The sequence below is a fragment of the Pterocles gutturalis genome, unplaced genomic scaffold (assembly GCF_000699245.1).
Source record: "Pterocles gutturalis isolate BGI_N339 unplaced genomic scaffold, ASM69924v1 scaffold12150, whole genome shotgun sequence".
NCBI lineage: Eukaryota > Metazoa > Chordata > Aves > Pterocliformes > Pteroclidae > Pterocles > Pterocles gutturalis.
The window spans coordinates 109,586-131,017 of record NW_010143878.1 but is presented as its reverse complement, the minus strand read 5'-3'; the positions used below and the strand labels follow the sequence as shown (position 1 = coordinate 131,017).

At 38.2% G+C, this 21,432-nt stretch overlaps 1 protein-coding gene across 1 annotated transcript in view; it reads left to right on the top strand.

The window, feature by feature from the left end:
- The window catches only part of KCNQ3 (potassium voltage-gated channel, KQT-like subfamily, member 3), a gene marked incomplete at its 5' end in the record, with an annotated part of 32,188 nt that extends 11,275 nt beyond the window's left edge, over positions 1–20,913 (top strand). Inside the window, 6 exons of the mRNA XM_010084918.1 lie at positions 10,580–10,767; positions 11,876–11,978; positions 14,408–14,539; positions 17,134–17,232; positions 19,062–19,146; positions 20,093–20,913. Of these exons, the coding sequence (XP_010083220.1) occupies positions 10,580–10,767; positions 11,876–11,978; positions 14,408–14,539; positions 17,134–17,232; positions 19,062–19,146; positions 20,093–20,830 (1,345 nt within the window). The remainder of the gene's footprint in view (positions 1–10,579; positions 10,768–11,875; positions 11,979–14,407; positions 14,540–17,133; positions 17,233–19,061; positions 19,147–20,092) is intronic.
- Between the last annotated feature and the right edge of the window lie 519 nt (positions 20,914–21,432).

Here is a 21,432-nt window from a genome sequence, read left to right as displayed (position 1 = left end):
AAGCAAAAAGAATGAAGGAGTCATTGATCCTAATAGTGGTCAGTCACTGAAGACTACAGCAGAGCAGTCAAGGTCTCAAATGGAAGTCATACATCTATAACCTCTTACAGTTAAGCTGCAGATTCAAAAGGGCATAAAATAATTCAACCTCTTAGGGTGAAAATGTGAAATACGTAATGATAAACTGCTATCAATGGATCACACACAGTGTAAGTCAAAAGAAATTAAAGGATAAATAGATCCACAGACTCGTGCTGAAGTTATTTGCACTTCCATCCCCCTTTGCAGCACAGGGGAAAAGAGCAAGAATTGTAGCAAGATTTTGAAAACTGTTAGTCAGAGGACAGGCCTAGGTTCCAGTCCCTGGCCTGATGATAAGTTATCTTTCTCTTTGTTTTTTCAACATTTCATGCAACACATGACAGTTTCAGTAAAGGAAGCTGAAAAAAACAGATTCACATTTACTGTTCTCCTATGATTTTATTTTTTAGTTCAAACCTCCTTTAACAAAAAAGAAAAACCTATCTCAAGTTTTCTTATGACACAGGCAAGTGCTGTAGTGCTGAATTATTGGGAAAAGATGACTGCCCCCTCCTGCCGCCATCATCATGAGCTAACCTGCTCCTTTTCAAAGACTGCCTGGATTTGTGAACCCTCATGAACGTCAGAGTACCATACATCCATGGCACTGCCCAGACTAAACAGTCATGAGCAAGCTCACTTGCACTAATGTAGGTGTCTGGAGATTTTAGCCATTTCTGGGGCTGCGAACAGCTGAATTTTGGTCTTTAATATGTAGGAGAGAGCTTAGGAGTTGAAATTCTTTTGAGTATGTAACTCCATACCTTGAGCCAAAATGTGTTCTGACTCAGATGCAGCAGCAGATTAAAATTAGGTAAGTGAATGATTGCTGCAGTTTCCTGTTGGCCACAGCCCCCCTAGAGAAGCTCCAGCACCTGCAGTGACAGAACAGTTCGTGGAGTAGCTTCTGAATTACTGTATCTTTCAGGCTAGTAGAAGTCATTTTAAGTTGATGTACTGGGTTAAAAACTAAAAAGTATGACTCACAGCTCAAAATGTTTAAAATTGTAATCCCCAGGCCCCTCATTCTAGCTGGGTATATCTTGCTTTTATGTTGTTACATATGTAATAACCTTCAGCAAAATAATCAGTAAACCTGGATTGGAGCCTTCTTGTTTGCAAAAATGTTTTTATGGAAAAAGCATTCAATAAGAGGGATTGGAAACCCTCCAGGTAAACAGAAAAATGATGGTACTTGTGGGAGCATCCACTGACTTCAGTAGACATAGGATAGAGCCATAAAATCAGGTTGTTTTGACAGCTCCACCTCCCATCTCTCATAAAACTTATTTACAGACCAGATAATTAAAAAAAAAACCCTTCTTCCTCTTACAGTGATTTAGTATAGAAAGTATTACTTGTACTCCACTGCAGTTTGCGTTTAAGGCTGTATTGAAATAAATGAGCAATAAGGGAATGCAGTCCTAGTGGAAAGAACAGCCCATAAGTGCACTCAGTCTCCAGGTTCTTGCACCAGTTAAGTACTTAACGGGAAAGCTGTAGTAATAGACTGTGTTGTCTGAACAATGGTTGATAAAGGAGAGAGAACAATTAGTCCAAAGCTTTCCCAGAAGAGTCCGAAAATTTAACTAGTTAATAAACTGAAAATGAGGTCTGGCTGCGTCAAGATTTGAGGATGGGTAGTGCTTTAAGTGGCAGAGTTTCTATTCTGTGATGTGAAAGCTCTTTAGGAGTTCCACAGTAGTAGAGTTGAACTCTGTGACAGATCCTTCTGGGATCTCTCCTTGGATGTAGGAGCTGGCCTTATGAAAAGTCACACCCAGGTGCAGCTCTTGTTCTCAGACCATTTGGGAAAAACAGAATAGACAACAGAGTGGAAGAGTCTTGTTTCAGAAGTTGGATTCCAAGGCAAGGCTGCAGGGAAGGACTTGTGATAGCAGAAAGCCAATTAAAGTTTGGCAATAGCCCAAGGCTTTACTGAAGCTCTTTCTAAACTGAAACTGTGAAGATGTGAGATATGATGAAGAGCATGTTGGACTACCATCGAGCTAGACAGTAGGCTCAGTCCTGTAAGCAGTGGTGGGAAGTAGTACATATGATGCTGTTCTCTTAAGAATAGCATGTTCCCTACGTGCCCTCTATAGTCCCTCAAACCAGGAGGAACTGGGACTGTGCTATTCATTGCTCACTGGCGGGGAGCTTAGTGACTTTATGCCAGAGGTGCCACTAGCTTTTTCTTCCTTAATCAGTGCCTAAACCTACCAGCCCATGAAAACTCAGATAGCAGTTGCTCTTCTGCACGTATTGTAAAGCTTTTTCATCTGGTTAGCTCCCAAGAAGGAAGATTTATGAAATATATGTATTAATGTTCATTTCTGCTGGAGTGCAGCAAATCATTCAGCAAATTAATTCACCTACGTTTAAGTTGGGCCTTTGCTTGACAGACATTGTTTATTTTGAACCAACTTTTTACATCTGTGTTTGAGGAATTGTGGGCCTGATTTTTCAGCGCTGTTGTTAGCAGCTATTCCACTGATCTTGACTAGTGTCAGAACTTTGACACTTGTATGTACAGGTACTTTAGCAAAGGATTTTGAACTTTCTCCTAGGGTCTTATTCCTAATCACCATTGTCCAACTGTAGACATCAGAAGAGCATGTTCATTTCAGAACAGTAACTTATTCCTGTTTCCTTATTTCTACAAGATAAATAATATTTCTCTACCTTTGGAAAGTTGGTTTGATTTTTTTTAAGTGGCAGAATCAACACTAGTCCTTCCTAGTATGTGAATATGAAAGAATGCATATAATATAGTACATTTTTTTTATTGCCAGTAGTAACAGCATAATGAAAATAAAGCCATACTTTGCAAGGTGGAAATTTCATTGTCAGCATTTCTTCTTTATGCATCTGCCAAAAAACAGGAAGGGGAAGAAGGCCACTCTGATCTGCACACTACATTAACTGCAAATGAAAGGCTGTTCCCATTCTTTTTCATAGAGCTTTTCATGGGTAATCATTAACGTCTCATCTTAATAACTTTTCTTCACTTTACAGTAATGTCATGTTTAGTAGGGAGTCATTCTTTGGATCAAGCCTCACAAGAAAACTTAGGTATATACATTAAAGTAACAATTGAGTCTTACTCTTTTCATATTTCTTGCATGCCATTCTCTGCCTGCAATTTCTGTTTTTACTACAGTAGTTCATCTAACCACCATAAAAAGGGGAGATAAGATTGAAAAGTTATTTAAGCATAAAAAGAAGGTTGCATGACCTTGCAGATAGTTCATTGTTCTGCTGTTCAGAAAACATGGGATCTAATCCTGGCTCTGACAATGATCTGCTTAGAAACAAGTGCTTTTCTGTTTTCATAGAATGGGAACGATACTAACCTACTCTGCAAACCATTTAGAAATTTACTGTAAGAAAAATATACTATAAGAGCTAAATACCATTCCTTATGCAGTCCCAGCTTTGCCAACACAAATTCATGCAAGTAACTTTGCATTTTAATTCAGTGGAACATCATATCCACATGTGTATTTGCAGGTTCTGGTTCAGCAAATGGAAAACAAGTGGATGCTTTTGATCATCTGAATAAAGTTAGTGACATAGTTAAATATCTTGCTGAACTGTGACCTAAGATTTGGGGCAAGAACTTTATCTTCCTGCAAAGAAACATGGAAATAATTTGTAGCATTTCAGGAATCTGAAAGACACATCATCAGAAATACTAATATTTTGACTAAATTGTCAAGAATTTTATTCTATCCCACACAAACATCTTGGTAGCATTCAACTTAGCTCATTGTTCTCATTCCCAGTTCACTCCACAAATGTGAAATCATCAACACACAACTTAGCTTTCCTAGCCTAAGCTCTTCAGCTTTTGGAGAGCAACTAGTGAAGCACTCCATTTTTACAATGGATGACTGGCCCATGGAAAATAGTCAAGAGACACTGATTTTGCAGTTTGGGTTGCTTTGCAGTGGTTGATACATGGAGATATGGTCACTGCAAAGTAAAGAGTGGATCAACACCTGTATGGTTTCTACATAAGTTTCTGGCTGCATCCATTGGTGAAAAATATCCATCCTGTTTTCACAAAGAATTGAATTTGGATTATTCTCCCCCTGGATTTGTGTGACATTGTTTATTTTTACCCATTTAGATATTTGCGGGTGAGAAGAGGGGCTGAGCAAAGGCCTTTAGTGTGTGTAAGGGCTCTTTCTCCATCTGAAGCACATCAAAGTTGAGCCTGTTAGGATCTGTGTTCATATTTCTGGGCAAATAATCTGGCTTGTAGGTGACTCTGGATTTAGAGTCATACCTACAATTAAATACCAATGAGGACATACACCACCAACGAGTGTGGAAATTGGTTGGCTAAAAGGGGTGTTTCCTCTTCAGACATCAGAAAGTTGCAAATTTAGACTTCAAGATTCAGGATGGTTTTTAAGTGGTTTTTAAAATGAAGACACTAGTTTTCAAGAAGTTATAGTCAATTATTTTGAGATTGAATATTTTTGTGAGTTCCTCTCTGTAGAAAAGAATGTTACTTGATTTCCTTAAAAGGGAAAGCTGGTTGGCCAAAGTTCTGAAGTACCTTGGAAGTGCAGAATGCTCTTTGTCTTATATTAAGAAAACACATTAACTGTCTGAGATCAGCTGAATGTATTCAGTGAGGGATTCGTGGCTGTCCTCATAACGTTAGTTTCGTGCTAATTTCTATTGGGAATAGTTCAAAGGAGAATACTGCTGGAACATTCAGAATGTCTGATTTCCCAGAGCTCAGTTCGCCTATATAAGTACAGCTGATGATGTGGTAAAATAATTACTGCCTTTTGCTTCGAGACATACTAGCTAAACTGCAAAAATATGGAAAAATTTCCCGATTGTTATTACTCCTTGTTAGATGAAAGTGGTAAATACATGGAAGAGGGCTGTGGTTGATTCACTGTTAACATTAATTCATAATTTTTCTTCTCATACATGTACCATTTGTTTATGAAACTCCAATGCTAGGCAAAGCAAAGAGAGGAGAGTATCTGGCTTGCATGATGGGATGTAACTGCATTGTTTCCTTGCATGACTGTTTCTGGAAAAGTATTTCTAGTTCAGTGGTTCCCACTCTTTTTTCTGAGCAAGGGTAAAACATCTGCTGCAGAAGCCAGCCACCAAATTCATCTCTCAGGTGTTTCAAAATAATTCCCACTTTTCTTGGGGAGAAATAATCTGGGAGCTGAATTTTTCTTTAAGCAGGAGGTTTTCAAGCCAAACTGTCTACACTGCTTCTGCTTTCTTCCCTTTATGGTGGTCTGTGTCTACCACAGAGTTAAGGAGTTCTCATCCTGGAACTTCGCTTAAAACGACAAAGGTTTTGGGAAAATTTTATTCCACCACAAGGAGATTATGCAATAGCATGCGATACAAGCAATGACAGCGTATCCAACCTAGTCAGAAAACTACTCTACACTTTCATCAGCATGTTTGGGATGCATTTGAATCCTCTCAGTTTCTGGATCTGCACTGGAAGTCAGGAATCACATTTTATTAATGTAAGGAAGCCAAATGAAGTGGGACTGTCAGAAGGGGAGGGGGAGTAGCTAATATCAGTAGGAGGAGTCTGAAAGACAAGCAGCAGTACATGAATCTGTGGGTGGGAACCACTGTCCTAGCCACTCTCATGAAGGATGATGTGATCAGCGCATGCTTCATACTCTGAGAATGAGCCATGCGCATGCTGTTTAAATGAGATTGTGTCATGAGAACAAATGTTCCCTAAGTCTTTTTAAAATCACAATGAAAACAAAAACCCCAGCAGACCCAGATTTCATCCCTTGGAAATGAGAATAAAGTCCAGTATTTTTTTTTTTTTATGATGATAGCTAGTAATTATCTGGAAAGAAGCTTGGGTTTTGTTTTGAGTTTTTCTGTATACAACATAACTGTTGTATTTTTTTCATATGAAGCTGATGAATTATTTTCTAATGATTCTACTGCTCTGGCTGCCTGGATATGAACACAATTGTCTATATTTATTGGATAAATATATTGTTATGAATCTTCATGTTACTTTAAGGGTTAATCATCAGGACTCAATTAATGAGGAAGGCTTCAGCTGAGGTAACTCTAACTTATAGAGTAGAGACCTGCTTTTTAAATTATTTCTTATCTAGATCTTTCTGTAGTGAATAACAACAGACAGGTTCCCCTGGCTGTAAAAATCATCCCAAAGTGAAATGAACTGCACTCTGTAGGTTGCTAACTTCCCACTGATTATAGAAAGGGGTCTAAAGATTAATTTTAGATGGGACATTTAAGTTTTTAAACAGCTAAAGACAGATCAGGTGAGTTCTAGCTCCTAAACCTAAGATGCTTGAGCAACAGTCTTGGGACAACAGTTTGTTCCTAAACTTACATTTAAAGAATGATGAGAAACCCCCTAGAAGGAGAATTTTGGAATGCTTTTGGTTCATATTAACTACCTTAAACCTCACCTCACCAAAAAAAAAACCAAAACCAAAAACCAGAAAACAAAAAACAAACCACCAAAAAAAGCAACCCACAGTTGAGTATGTCTACATATGCAGTGGAAAATGTCACTGCAAATAAGTAGCTTTTTGTGCTGAATACAGAGGAATATTTTGATCTATGAAGAGGATATAAAATCTTGATCACTCCTATTCTTGTAGAGCTCAGTGGCAGAGATTTCTGCATATATTGCCTATATTTCTGTCTTATATTGGAAAAAAAAAAAAACAATCCACAAGATTAATGTTTTGGATACTTTGCATCATCCTTTTCCTTCTGGTCTGATCACTGTAGATCCTTCCAATGCACTTTATGCCTCCTTGTCTTTTGGTAAGGAAGGCTGCTATTACGGGAGTTTTAAGGGGCAAACTTTGAGAGACCTGGATATGTATTTTGAAGTACTAAGCAAGTTTCTGGAGAGTGAGTCAGAGGTTATATGTAATGACAACTATATTCTTCTAGTATAGTATTAAAGTGCTTTTAATAAACAGCCTGGTTTTCTGCTTCTTCGTCTCTCAGGTTCTCTGCCTTAAACATATTATTGTCTTGAGAACTTCTCTGTAGTGTTATTATATCAAATTTTGTGACATTTAATACATTGCTTGAAGCCAGTGTGTGGTGTGTGACCACTTCTTGCCTTTGAGGAATTGCCCCATCATCTGAAATCATCTGAGTTCCACTGCTAGATTTCATCCTTCTAGGAGCTTCCCTCTCATCCTGGAAGGTCTCTCCAGAAGCTCTTGAACCAAGACAGTAAATCTTGAAATCCTGAAGTACAGGTGGATTACAGTCTTCCCTTTCATTTGAGATTCATCTATAATTGGTGACCTGTTAATCCCCCCACCAGGAAAAGCTGATCTCCACAAACCTGTTGCACATAAAACTTTTTCAGACGTAGGGAAAAATGTCTTCATTTTATTATCACTGAATAGATCTACTAGCCCTAAAAATGCTTCAACTTCTTCCTTCTTATAGCTTATTTCATAGGTTCATTTAGCCTACATATGTCATCACCATGCCAAGCATGCTAAGTTGCTGTTTTTCTTCACACTGAAGACCTCACAAGCTCATTCCCTGTAGCGTCTTCATGTCCATCAATTTATATTGCTTGGCTGACTCTTTGTTATTATTCAGCTAGATTTTTGGTGCATTTCTATGCATTAAAATCCTTTTCAGTGGTGTTCCATGATTCCAGACTCTTCTTGACTATCCTTTTCAAAATTAATTTCTTCTTCAAAGTTCAGTTTTATTACTATTGAGACATGAGAATTTCTTTTTCTCCCAAAAACCACACACAACTCATTCAGTTGACTTACTTCCTCACCTTATTTTTCATGCCTTTTCTAAACTTGCTCATTAGCTGTTGTCTTCTCATGTATATATTTTTCCTATGTATGGTAGCTGAGTCCTTGAAGAATACAAGTTTCGTGGAAATGCCACAGAGTTAAGACACCTGTCTTATAAAGCACTAGTGCTCTCAAATCTGGCCTCTGAAAGAATAGAGAAGTGATAATGATGCAGAAGAGAGGTCACAGGATTTTCCCTGTCTTAGCAGAACACAAACTGCTTGCTGGGACCCCGCACTCACCATCAGTTCAGCCTTTAGGACACCTTGGTAGATCAATTGGATCAAGATTCCAGTCCAAAAGCCAGCACTACAGAAACCAGTATTAAACAAGTGCTTAAGACCAAACATGAGACTGCCCTACACGTTCTGTGGTGACTAATTTGCCACAGGTGCCAACAAGTGACCTCTCATATTTTACTGCAAAGAAGTAATTTCTGATGTCTGCACTTCATATATCTTCCCTCCATGCCATGAATTCCTCAGGAAATTACATTAGGACAAAGTCTGAGTAATATTAATACCATTCACTTAGGCTCTTCTAATTCTTCACTCAAATCCATACTTTTATCTCCTCACATCATTGACTTCAGTCCTGGTAACGCTGCTATTTCAGAACTAGGTTTGTGTCTTCATACTCACACAAGTCCTTCTTAGTTGCTACTTCCATGCTTGCACACACATATGTACTTGATACATGCAATGAAAGGGCAAGTGCCTGAATTTATTAGGCTGCAGAAATTGCATTCACAAATATCGTAATGTTGTCAAAAACAAAATTCAGAAGGCCTGAAAAAGTATCCTACACAAAGGTTTAGTGCTTCCATCTTTTCTGATGGGGAAGCTCAAATTTCATTACCTTCTGGGTCAAAAATGTATCAGTCACAAACAGATAGTAGAGATGACAGCCCCAGTAAGTCATATTTAAAAACAAACAAACAAAACCAAACCAAAACAGAAAAAACCCTGACACAGCTGTGTTCTTCAATGCTTCAGATCAGGTAGGAACTCTGAATGCTGTCAGTTGTGATATTCCTTCTGGAGTCAGCACTCTTGTGAAAGCTGCAAAGTCATCATATGTGTCTTTAAATCCATCTTGCCTTTATCATTTTAAGAAGAATGTCCTAAGAACTTCTGTTGTGGTGTGATACTGCCACAGACGGAGCTCTGAGATAGAAGTAGGTCCTTTCAAAGAGGTGCACCAATGGCACCAGAGCCAGCTGGAACACAAAAATAATCCATCTGACAAAGGCAACTCCTTACATAGAGAATAAGTAGTTCTATGAGTGAGACTCTTCACTTGCAAGGTCTGCACATGTCTCCAATCTTTGCCCACTATGTCCTTGCATGGTGAACTCTCCCCATGTTGCCTCTCCTGCCAGCAAATTTAGTGGCTTCTGCTGAGTGTACTGCACTGTTTTTTCTGGTCACGACTGCTGTTCATCCTTCAGCTCTTCTCCCATCTGTGGCTCTCAGAAATCTGATAGCTGTAGTGGCTTGTTCTGTCCCCCAACTCACCCTGCCTGACCTGGTGTCCCACACAAAAGTGCTTCTTGACCATGTGTGCACAATTCACCTCTCCCCAGAGCTGTCCCACACTGCAACGTCCAGGAACGTCAACTTTCCTGACATGGCTTAGCCCCACATTTTAGAATAGAATATTTCAGTTTGAAGGGACCTACAGTGATCATCTAGTCAGTTTTTTAATAAATGCACAATTAACAAATATTTAAGCAACAAAGTGAAGAAGCATATCAAATATTTATACCATCTATCACCTGTGAAGTGTTCAGACCATATTTAATCTGATACACTCACTAGAAAATTATAGCAAAATCCTTTTGTGTTGCTCTTTTCAGTGGTATTAGTAATTGCCTTTAAGACTGTTACAGTCATCAGGCTGTCAGAAGGGTTACCAATCCTGGTCTGATGGCAGGTAGATGCAATTCCAGCTAGATGTTGTCACTGAAGGAAGAATGCCTTTGGTTAGTAAATCTGTAAGAGGACAGTGAAAGGAATCATCGGAGAACAAAATATGTCACTTTACTACAATTTGTATAGGTCATCTCTATTTCTAGTATAGTGAGAGATGACTGAAAGTGAATGGTGGAGAGAACTGAGTAGCTGCCCTGCCACATACCCAGTAATTGCTTGGCAATACCTTTCCAGTGTTTTGCTCATAATTTATTTAGTTCACAGCACATCAGACGCTCTTTTCTTCTGGCTATGCACATGAGTTATTCCTTTAATAGTCTGCCACAGACTCACTAGTTAAAGAAAGCACTGAACAGGAAAGGCCAAGCATCCTTATCATTAGACAGTATAACTACCTAAGCAGGGGTGTTTCTGTTCTTAGTGATAAATCTAATGCTTCAGTCACACTACAGGAGCTGAAGCACTGTGATATGTTACATGGAGAGGACAGCAAGACCCTCTGGTAACATTTTCAACATTGACACAAAAAATGTTCATAAGAAGCAGTTAATTATCTGTGGATCTTAGCTGTTGCTTACAAAGACATTGATGTATTATGGTAGCCCCAGCAGTGTCCTTGTATACAAAACATTTATTTAGCCCATTATATACTTAAAGCATCATGAAAACAAGTTGAAAGTGTACAAAGGAGGAAAATGATTACTTTTGCTTATTTTGTAGCCAAAAGCTGGGTCTCTTGGATCGGGTTCGTGGTACCAATACTAAAGGAAAGCTATTTACCCCTCTGAATGTAGATGCCATTGAAGAAAGTCCTTCAAAAGAGCCTAAGAATGTTGTCTTGAATAATAAGGAGCGTTTTCGCACTGCATTCCGAATGAAAGCGTACGCTTTTTGGCAAAGCTCAGAAGGTAGCCCATCTGTGTTGATTTCTTTCTATCCATCCCTTATCCTTCCCATTTTACTTTGTTCCTCTGCATCTTCTGTTGAAGGTTTGTGACTTTTGGGCCAAGCATGGCTGGTCCCTGGTTTTACCTGGCACATTTGGGCAAGCTCCAGGAAATGAATCCTGGAGTCCAGGCAACACAGTGCTTGAAATAAGACAATGACCTTCCATAAAACCAGCAATTGATATGGGATAAAGCCGGTGGTGGAATCAACCTATTTGACCTGGAAAAAGAGGGCACACTGGACAGTGAACCTATATCCCCAAAAAAAGCACATGCCATTATGGCTCATTTTATCATCAGGGATGCTCTGCTAAGGTTGCTCCCTCCTGGACTGCATCCAGCCCTGCCCTAGCCTGTGCCCAGGGATCTCCAAGATCTCCTCACTGTGATCTCTTAAACCTTATTTTATAGAGTGAACTGCTGCTTCCCTCCCACTCCCCCTAAGACTGCTGCCCCTCAGCAGGTTTCCATTGGGTGTCTGTGCAACATCACAGGGCATTTTTCGTCTCAGCTTCCCTGGGCATACATTTTCTTCTTCATGGCCATAAGGTCTAAATGATCTTTAAGTAACAGTTTCTGCTTTATTGTACCAGCTGGCATCAGTGCAGGCTGGGCATACCACCATGGAGGTAGTCTGGGTGTCCACACCAGGAACTTGATTATTCTCTTCCACAAAGGTAAATGAGCTCCAGGCAGCGCAACTGGGAGGAGAACTTGGCCTGTTGTTTCTACACCTGCTTTAGCCTTATGTAAAATAATTCTGGCAAAGGTTTTTTTGTTGTAAAAGCTCCTAAACGTGGGAACATATAAATCCATTGGAAAGAAAGAACAGTTCCCAATGTTTCAGAAATGCTGGAATCTGAGAGGAGATCCCTCAAACAATGTCTTACAGCTGTCCCAGCAGAATTATCAAATCTCTTTCAAGACCTGACCAGAGAAAGAGGAACCTGCAAGAGATGTTCCTTTACTAAATTACACTTACTTTGTGTAGTGATTTAGTCACCTAGACCTCCCTCTAAATATTGTATGGTCAGGTGTTCACACAGCTTTTTTTTGACCTGCTTTGCAGATGCAGGAACAGGAGAACCCATGACAGAAGAGAGAGGCGACAGTAGCGACTTCCTTATGGAAGATATGATCCCCACATTCAAGACAGCCATCCGAGCTGTCAGGTAAATGTCTCTAGTGCTGCTCAATGCTTTGGTTTGACTTTGAATGCTTAAGCTTCAGAAAATCACATTACCATGTTGCTACATGTTGATTCATTGTTGCTGTTATTAATTTTTAAAAATGCAATAGATAAGTAATTCTGCATATATTGAAAAGACAGGCTCTATTTAAAGACCTCTTTGAAAATATTCAGAAGGGAAAATGTTTTTCAGTAACATTGACCATGCCATTTTTGCATGGTCATAAATGTATTTATTTTAAAATGATATTGTATACAGCTCCTCATTAAAATATGATGTAAGTATAGCATGCCTCAATTTAGCGACTGTAGTATTTATGTAGAACTGTAATTGTTGCTTAACAATAAACTCTGAGCTGACTCAACTCTTTTTTTATTCAGAATTGTATGAGTGTGCAATATATTTTTCAGCTGTCATATTTTAGTAGATGCTGAGGTCTCAATTTCAGCAGCCTTCAGCTTGTGACATGTGTCACCCCTGTTTTTGTCTCACAGGATATTCCCTAGGGTTAGAAAACTCCTAGTAAGGCTTGATAATGTGTTTAGCACATCAAGCACATAGAATTCATTCACTGATGCTCTGTTACTCCTCCACTGAGTATTTTTTACTCTCCCTGAAAAATGCGCCCATGGAAAACACTCTGCTTTCATTGCAATTGCTTTTTATTCCAGAAGATGTTAAGTTTTGGGCCAGGGAGTTACTACCTTCTAGGTGAAATACTGCAAGTCTGGAGTGCCTCAAAATTGTTTTTTTATAAAAGCTTCAAGGGAGATTGTTACAAGTATATAACCACATACTTATGTATGTATAACCATAATATATATTTTCCTGGTTCTTTTCCAATTGGGTGCAGAAGAACCAGTCATTAAAAATTTCAAGTTTTCTCAAGCCTGCTGAAGGCCATGTCCTGTAGGCTTTGCTCATGTTACCCATGGCTGCTTCCCTCCCGCTGGAAGTTTCTTCATCCCTCCTTCCTCCTCAGTTTTCCCTTTCTTTCCCTGATACCTGCTTGCTTTCAAACACAGACTATACGTATAATCTGTCCTGTTTTCCAGCCCCACCTCCAGGAGACATGCTATTATTACTTTTGCAAATCTTCCTTTCCCACATCCTGTGCAAATCTAATTGATTCATGCAATTTCCCTTTAAACTGAATCATGAGCCAAGCTTTTCTTTTTTTTTCTCTTATATAGTTTACCCAGACCCTGAATGTTAATGGGAAGTAATTCTTTCAGCCAAAACAATTTAATGGATTTCCAGGGTCATGATCAAGGAGATTTTAAATTGAAATTGCTATCAGTGTGATCCCTATTTTTCATTTATGCTTTTTAAGTATAGTTTTGCTGTTATTAAATATAGTTTGGCTATAATAGGTATAGCTATAATTTTGAATCTTGAAAGATTTATAAGCAACAGAGTTAAAGAGTTGAAACCCCTTAAAAAGTCATAATAGAATCTTTGCTAAATGAAAGTTTATACTTTCAGATGTTACAAGGGTTAGAAAAACCCCACCAGCCTTGAATGTAAAACAGGTCAGAATCTTGACAGTTGACAGCAATTCCCCAATCCAGACCAATAAGAATATGGATACACTACTAAGAAGGCAAACCCTCGGACCTCAAGCCTAAAATAGATTCAAGAAATAAAATAGTTTGCATTCTTACATATGTTTCTTGTCTGTTTAATATATATAACAGTGTAAACAAATGTATAAACAGAAAAGAATGAAAAAAGAAGAATGCCAGTGTTCAAGTGCCCTTATTATAAGAATTCTGTTATTAATTCCTAGGATGTTTTATGATAATAATTATTACTATTATTATTACAACAATGACAACAATAATGTTATACTGCTGTTTTTTTCAAGGATACTTCAGGTGGTTCTAACACTTTTTCTTTTCTCCATAATTTGAACTGCTGCTGACTTCTTAACTTTCACATTTCTATCTAATTAACATTTCCTATCCAAAATTTTCCCAGGTGCAAAATTAAAACCAAGCTGAAAATGGTTCAGCATTATATATACTATAAATTATCTTTATAACAGGCTGAAACATAAAAAAAGCAGCTTCAGCTTCACAGTTTCAAACTCTCCTGTGACTTGTATTGTTCAAAACAAAATTCCATGTATTTCATAGCTTTGAACCATTTCTAGTTATGATGATAGTAATGAAAAAGACATTTTGTGTGTATAATTTATTTTGGCCTATTAATTATGAAAAGCCAACTATTATGTATTTACAAATGTAGTATGATATTAGACATTCTCTACTTATGTCTTATTGCCTTGTTTTGAAATAACATGCTCATTTTCCAAACATCCAGAGTATTTATCAATTATTTGATAACATTGCAAATTATCATTATGGAATTTAAGTAAGAAGTTAGTAATTTTTCTGTTTATTATGCAGAATACTACAGTTTCGTCTCTATAAGAAAAAATTCAAGGAGACTTTGAGGCCTTATGACGTAAAGGATGTGATAGAGCAATACTCAGCAGGACATCTTGATATGCTTTCCAGAATAAAATATCTTCAGGCGAGGTAAGAATCCTCTGGTAAATGGGAAAATGTATAGCTGTGCTGGCAAAATAAAAGCATAGTTGGCCTACTTGCATACAAGGCCACCCAGAAGCTATGTCTTTGCATAGCGTAGGTGGTCAATAAGAAAGCCCTTTCCCCAAAGAGTATAGGCAAGTGAGCAGCTAGCAGGGGTAACTGCAGTGGAAGAGGCAACTGGTTCATATTTAGAACAAGGAAATTGGACTAAAAAAATCCTGTGAATTTTCTTGACCGTTGCCTTCTTTGATTAGGATCAAGTTTCTCCCTTTCTCCTCTTTTTACTGATGATAAGTAAAAGCAAGAGTTGCTCTACACAGAGCTTTTCTTTGGGCTGGATTCTCTGCTGACCTGTGCCTGGTGAAACATTTCACACAAGTGCAAAAATACATCAGCACAGAGGGTGTTACATCCCCTTCACTCAGGTGTAAATTGACCTATATGAAAAAAAATGGAATTTCAGGCCTTGGTGACTGTTCAGGTGCAGTCTGCCCCCACAGTTGGTTCCTCACGGAAGCAGTTCATCACAACATGTTTTTGAGGCACGTCTACAGAAATTTGTGCTGTTTGCATCCTGAGCCGTGGGCTCAGGTCAGAACTTGAGCTAGTAAGTTTGTCTGGGTTTGAGTGTACATGCGTATGTGTGCACGTAGCTGTATGACTCCAGTCTCAGCACAGCACTGCCCTCATTCCCTGAGCCCCCTCGAGTCACTTCGAACAGCAAAGTGCCACTCTTGATTTCTTTCAAGAATGGGCTGAACGAGTGCAACTCTTGCTGCACATTTGGACCTTATCTAGACTTACCTTGAGTTTGTAAGGCTGCTCTGATTCTTCTGCTGAACTTCATAATTTCTTATTTCAAAGTGCTTTTCCAAGTACTGAGCTATCTCATTTTCAAGTATATAATGTCTGGTTCTTACATCACTGTTATTGCTCTAGAAAAGCTGCTCTTTTTAATTGTATACCACACAACATGATTGTTACTCTATAAAATGAGCTCTGCATCACATGAGCTTAGGTTTCAGTGCAGTAGTATCTTTTTGAACTCAGGAAATTAAGGAGAGCTCATGTCAGAAATCTGCATCAGTGGTGGGGTCTACATGCCTTCTACTGGAGATCCCTCCTTCACCTCAGAATGAGGTGCTGTGTGATTTTGGACAGCAGAGCACCTCTCAGATAGTCACTTGAGTCCTAGCAGCAGTACAGGTGCCTGACATGAGGCTGATCTCACGCAGTGTTTATGGCAGAGCTTTGTGGGGTGAAGACACATCCCAGGTGAGTCAGGACAAGAATCACAGCACAGCCTCAGCCCTGAATGTTCAGATCAGCAATGCCATGCCCCAGTATAGAGAATCACCAGCATAAATGCCCCAGTATAAAGAACTGCAAAATTTCAACAGACATTTTGCACATAGACAGGGAAGACCTTTTTAGAGGTCTTTGAAGAAAAAGCATAATCCTGGCAAGACGGATTAAATTCCTCCTATAGTTGACATAGACCTAGTTAACATGATTAAAGGCCTTTGTGGCACAATTAATCCCTGCTTAAACCAGATGCCTTCATTTTATCAGTTGAATCTCCCTTACTCTCCCTGCGTTTTTTTCACTGTGTTGACTAGATTTCCACTGATTGCAACCGGACAAAACCAGGGATGTGAGTCCTATTCGTTGTGTCTATGAACAGCAAGATGCCACAGGAGTTTGATGAGACATTTATTGATGGCCCAGCAGTGCTTGGGTGCCTAGCAAATATCTAGCTAGCTTTGTGAGGTTTGCCTTGAGCTTTTTTGAGTTCCATTTTCAAAACTCTCTGGGACAGCATGAAACCACGCAATGTACCTGCATGGATTGTCTGATAATACAGATAACTGCTCTGTCGACTAGTGCTGACTGATATCTGTCCAGTTTGATGTGTGGGCTGAATGAACAGAGGCTTGCCTGCACCTGAGCAGTTAGATATGCCAAATGAGAGAATATATTGATATAGTAAAAGTGTGTAAGTAAGTGTATTGATGCCTTCCAACCAATCCTTTTGGTTTTGTTCCAAATGAAAACTCAAGAAGGCTTCCTTGTGAAACTCCATTTATAGTTACATTTTCAAACTAAATGAATAATTAGTAAAGACAAATAAAATACTGTTAATTAGGCACAATAACTGCTAGAAAGTCATTGGTTTATTAAGAGTGTCAGGAATTGCCATCTTTTGCTAAATTCTGAGTTTCACTATCCAGCACAAAACCTGATGGGTCTCTCCTGATATTTTGAGGAGCAGCTGTTACTGGAGGCTTTTTAACAATCGCGCTATCTAGTTCCTTTGAAGGAAACGAACTCATGTGTTTCACGTGTCAAAGCTTGGAAACAGTAAGGTAGATAATTACTTAATTACCATTAAATTACCAGGTAAATACAATTAAATGTATTGATTGTGGACCCAGCACAGAACAAACATATCATGACCCTCAATATATTACCAAATCCAAATGTGCTTCCTTTTTGAATATTTGCTACTGGTTGCTGTGGAGTATCATGTGTTAGCATTTAGAGATGGACTTATGCAGTTGCACTTTTCTTTTTTTCAGAGTAGATATGATTTTTACACCTGGACCTCCATCTACTCCCAAGCATAAGAAATTGCAAAAGGGAGGAGTTTTCTCTTACCCTTCACAACAGTCTCCCAGGTAAATTTTTTATGCCTAGTATATAGAGAGATATAGAGATATAAAAAGTTCATTCATACCAATAAGCATGCCCCCTCATTCATCCAGACAGTAGACTGTTTAATAATGATACTGAGATGATATGTTGCTACAAGATACACATGTGTAAATGTTAAGCCAGAAAGACAATAGCTTCCCTAAGAAAAATGTATGATGGAAATCTAAACTTAATGGCTTCTTAATTGTCAAGCTCAGCTTCTCCACAGTTTGGAAATGTTATTTTTATATAAAATACACACATTTGATAGCTGATGTGCTGAATTTCTAATATTCAGTTAGTAAATCCACTTAAAAATTCAATAAAAATCACCAGTAGTTTGAAGGTAAACCAGTTATCTTCCTCAAGTGAAGAAAAGTTTTGTTATAGCCCCCCACCAAATGGCAAGCGCAGGGTTTTAATGATGCTGCTTTTAAAGCAATGATTGGTGAAAATTACTGAAAACAAATTGCAATACCAGGTTTCTGGGTGTGAAAGTTACAGCATGTTATTGTATTGCTGCCTTCCTGGTAGCAAGAATTCAGTAATAAATTACATTTCTTCTGTTATTTACAACTATCACTCTGTCAATAAATACCCATGAAGAACCACACAAGACCATCAACAATCTGTCCGCAAAGCTGTTATGGTTGCTCAGAACAAAAGTAATCTTACAGATAATAAATTAACTTGGCTCTGTATGGTTTATCCCACCCAATAAAAAATACAAAAACATGTAAATATGAAGACAGAGACCTACATATATGGAAAAGGCAATGATCATTTGGGAAACAGCAGATTGCAAAATTTGAATGAGCCCTTACCATCAGTAACCCAATGTGCAAAATCTGACATGTTTTAGTTATAGTTTCTGTTTTAGTAAGATATATTGACAGCTATAGTTTTAATTTTGTCAAAAAAGACGAACTGGACCTCTTGAACCAAAAGTTTTAGGGTGTATTTGTTCTAAGCCCTGTTAAAGAACAAGTGCTTAGAAGTTGTTTTTCTAGACTTGAACATAGGTTATGGCAAGACATAGATTCCTTTGAGGTTGGTTTGGAATCCTTTTGGTAAAGATTTAACTTCATAATGATCACCCTAGATCCTATAAAATTATAAATCAAAGTTCTTTAGTTAAGCAGATATCATCTTCTTATCTCCTGAAGTTAGTCCATCTGACAAATGGGCAGTAGAAAATCACATAGAAGAAAATTTATTCTGGAATCTACTTTAAATCTGCAGGCCAGACTCTCTTTTGAGCATTTCCAGTCTTTGCCTCTTACTATTTGGTTTAATGAAATTCAGAAAAAAAAAAAAAAAACAAAAAAAAAACCCAACAAAACCAAACAAACAACCCAGAACACTCAGCCTTGAAGCTCAGATTCAATCTTCAAAAACACTAATTATGAAGAATTAGATTTAAAAACACATGGCTGTCTGTAGACCCACTGTCTAGACTACCTCAACATTTTTCACACACCTGAAATTATTCCACTGAGTCTGAGATTGTTTTCACTTCCATTTTGAACTTTTTGTTTGCTCTTGGTTTTTCTTAATCTTTATCTCAATTTTGAACCAAAATAATCTTAAATTAAAAATCAAGGACACATTGTTTGGAAGTGCCTTGGAATTGCATAGAACAGTCTTTTGCTCCTGTTTGTATGATAAATAACTAAATTCAATTTTTTTTTCTTAAATGGGGCTCCAAAGAGCTATATGAATATACCACCAAGATGGTAATTCTGTTTTCTGATATGACTTACTGTGATGCAAAGAAAAGTTGAACACTAACAGAGTTATTAATTCTTTGTAGAAATGATCCATATGTAGCCAAAGCATCTACAGCAGATACTGAAGACCAAAGTATGATGGGCAAATTTGTTAAAGTTGAACGACAGGTATGTAATTTCATTACAATGATGGAGGCTGAGGCACTTGTACAGAAATGAGAAAGCTGATCTAGATTCTGTATGAGTCTTTGTCTGACTCAGGCAGATTTGTACTGTTGGTGATCAAGACTCACACAGATCTTGAACTAATGATCATAAAACTATGTTATTTGGTTTTTATGAAAGAATTTAATTAACTGGGAAGCGTGCATTTTGAAACCTGTTGAATGAATGTCATTATATATGGCAGCAAGACCCTAATCATGATGTTTAGATGGGACTTTTTCATTCCCTTAAACTCCATATTCATTGTGTCTGATGTTTTACCATGAACACCACCTTCTTTTGCAGGGTCTGGCACTCCAAAGGATTGCCTCCAGAGGTGTTTTTGGGCCCTCCTTGTGCATCCTAACCTATTGTTTAGCAAGTCAAGTCACTCTTATTTTTAAATACATAACTAAGGTGGAGGCAAGTGGCATTGATTGACATCAATTCCTTTAATGGAATGTAAATATTCAGGCATAAAATACTATCAAAAGAGAAAGGGAATTAGTCCTGATATCGAACCTTGACTACTAAGAGTTAGAGAATAGGTCTGTGTGCAAAGGTAATTCCATCTGTTGGTTTTTGGTAATAGCTATTTACCATATGGTATCAAGACTTTGATTATAATATTGTGAACTGCTGTTAGATGCTGTACTGCCAAATATCCAGCAACACTAAGAATTTTTTTTGGCACAGTTTGTAGGGACATGTCTTCTTAATCTGAGGAAATTAGAGGATAAGAAGGCATCCACTGCAGTCCAGCTTCCAAGGGAAAGTCTGATTATCCTATAATTAATTATCTTGATGACAATAAAGATGGTGGCACACCATTGCTGGAGGTAGTCCACTTATGGAAGGATTAACTCTTTCATTGAACTTGAGATAATATCATAACATTGGTATTTTTCAGGTTAATGACATGGGGAAGAAACTGGATTTTCTTGTTGATATGCATATGCATCATATGGAACAGCTGCAAATACAAGTCGCTGAGATAAGTCCACTGAAAGAAGCTGCTTTTCCTGCAAAGGAGAAGAGAGAAGAAAACAAATATTCTGAATTAAAAACAATAATATATAAATACACTGAGCAGCGTGCTCCTGAAACTCCTTACAATTTCCAGCAGGTTCCAGTCAACAAAGTCAGTCCTTATGGTTTCTCAGCACATGGTCATATGACTCATTCACAACCTTTATCAATAGGTGGGCAAAACTCTGGCAAACTGCAAGCCACACCTTCCACAACTTCGTATGCAGAAAGACCAACAGTTTTGCCTATATTTACATTAATGGACTCCCAGGTCAGCTGCCACTCTCAAGGAGACCTACAAAGCCCTTATTCAGATAAGGTGTCTCCAAGGCAGAGAAGGAGCTTTACAAGAGACAGTGATACTCCATTATCCCTTCTCTCCGTCAACCATGAGGAACTAGAGCGCTCCCCAAGTGGCTTCAGTATCTCCCAAGACAGAGACGACTTCCCATTTGGCCCCAACGGGGGATCAGCATGGATGAGAGAGAAACGCTACCTAGCAGAGGGGGAAACGGACACAGACACCGACCCTTTTACACCAAGTGGCTCCATGCCTTTGTCTTCTACAGGAGATGGGATTTCAGATTCAATATGGACCCCTTCAAATAAGCCAGTTTAAAAGTGCGTGTGGGGGCAGTCACTGGTTGACTTCTCCATGTAATGTAAGCATACTTTGTATATCTCACTTACTCTACACCCAAAGCTTACTAGGTCAAAACACCAATGGCTGCATAAGATGCATGTGGTATTAGTGGTAGTCATTCTGCACCATTTCATACAATTTACTAATGCAGTTTTTTTCATGCTACCAAAACTAAGGAGCTTAGTTTTGAGCATGGTTTGCATGACTTTACCCTATATAAATGGTACAGCTGATTTCTTCCAAGATGCATATCTATCTGCCACTCTTCAATACAACAATGGTGAATTGAGAACAGGCAAGATATGGTGGTCCTTGCTACATTTTGTAAACAGAGCAGCAAAGTAGAAATATTTTCAGGAGCAGTATAGTATCCCTTTGTAGAAACACAACGTCTGAATCCATTTTCCAATATTAGTAAATCAATCTCTAACCAACCTAGCCAAGAACATATAATATTCAAAGCAGGGAAAAAGCTGAGTCAAAGTAAATGACCTTACTGAAATGTTTTTGTGATGTTATCACTCATACAACTACCTATGAAATACAATGTCAAAATGAAAATTTGAATAGAATTTAAA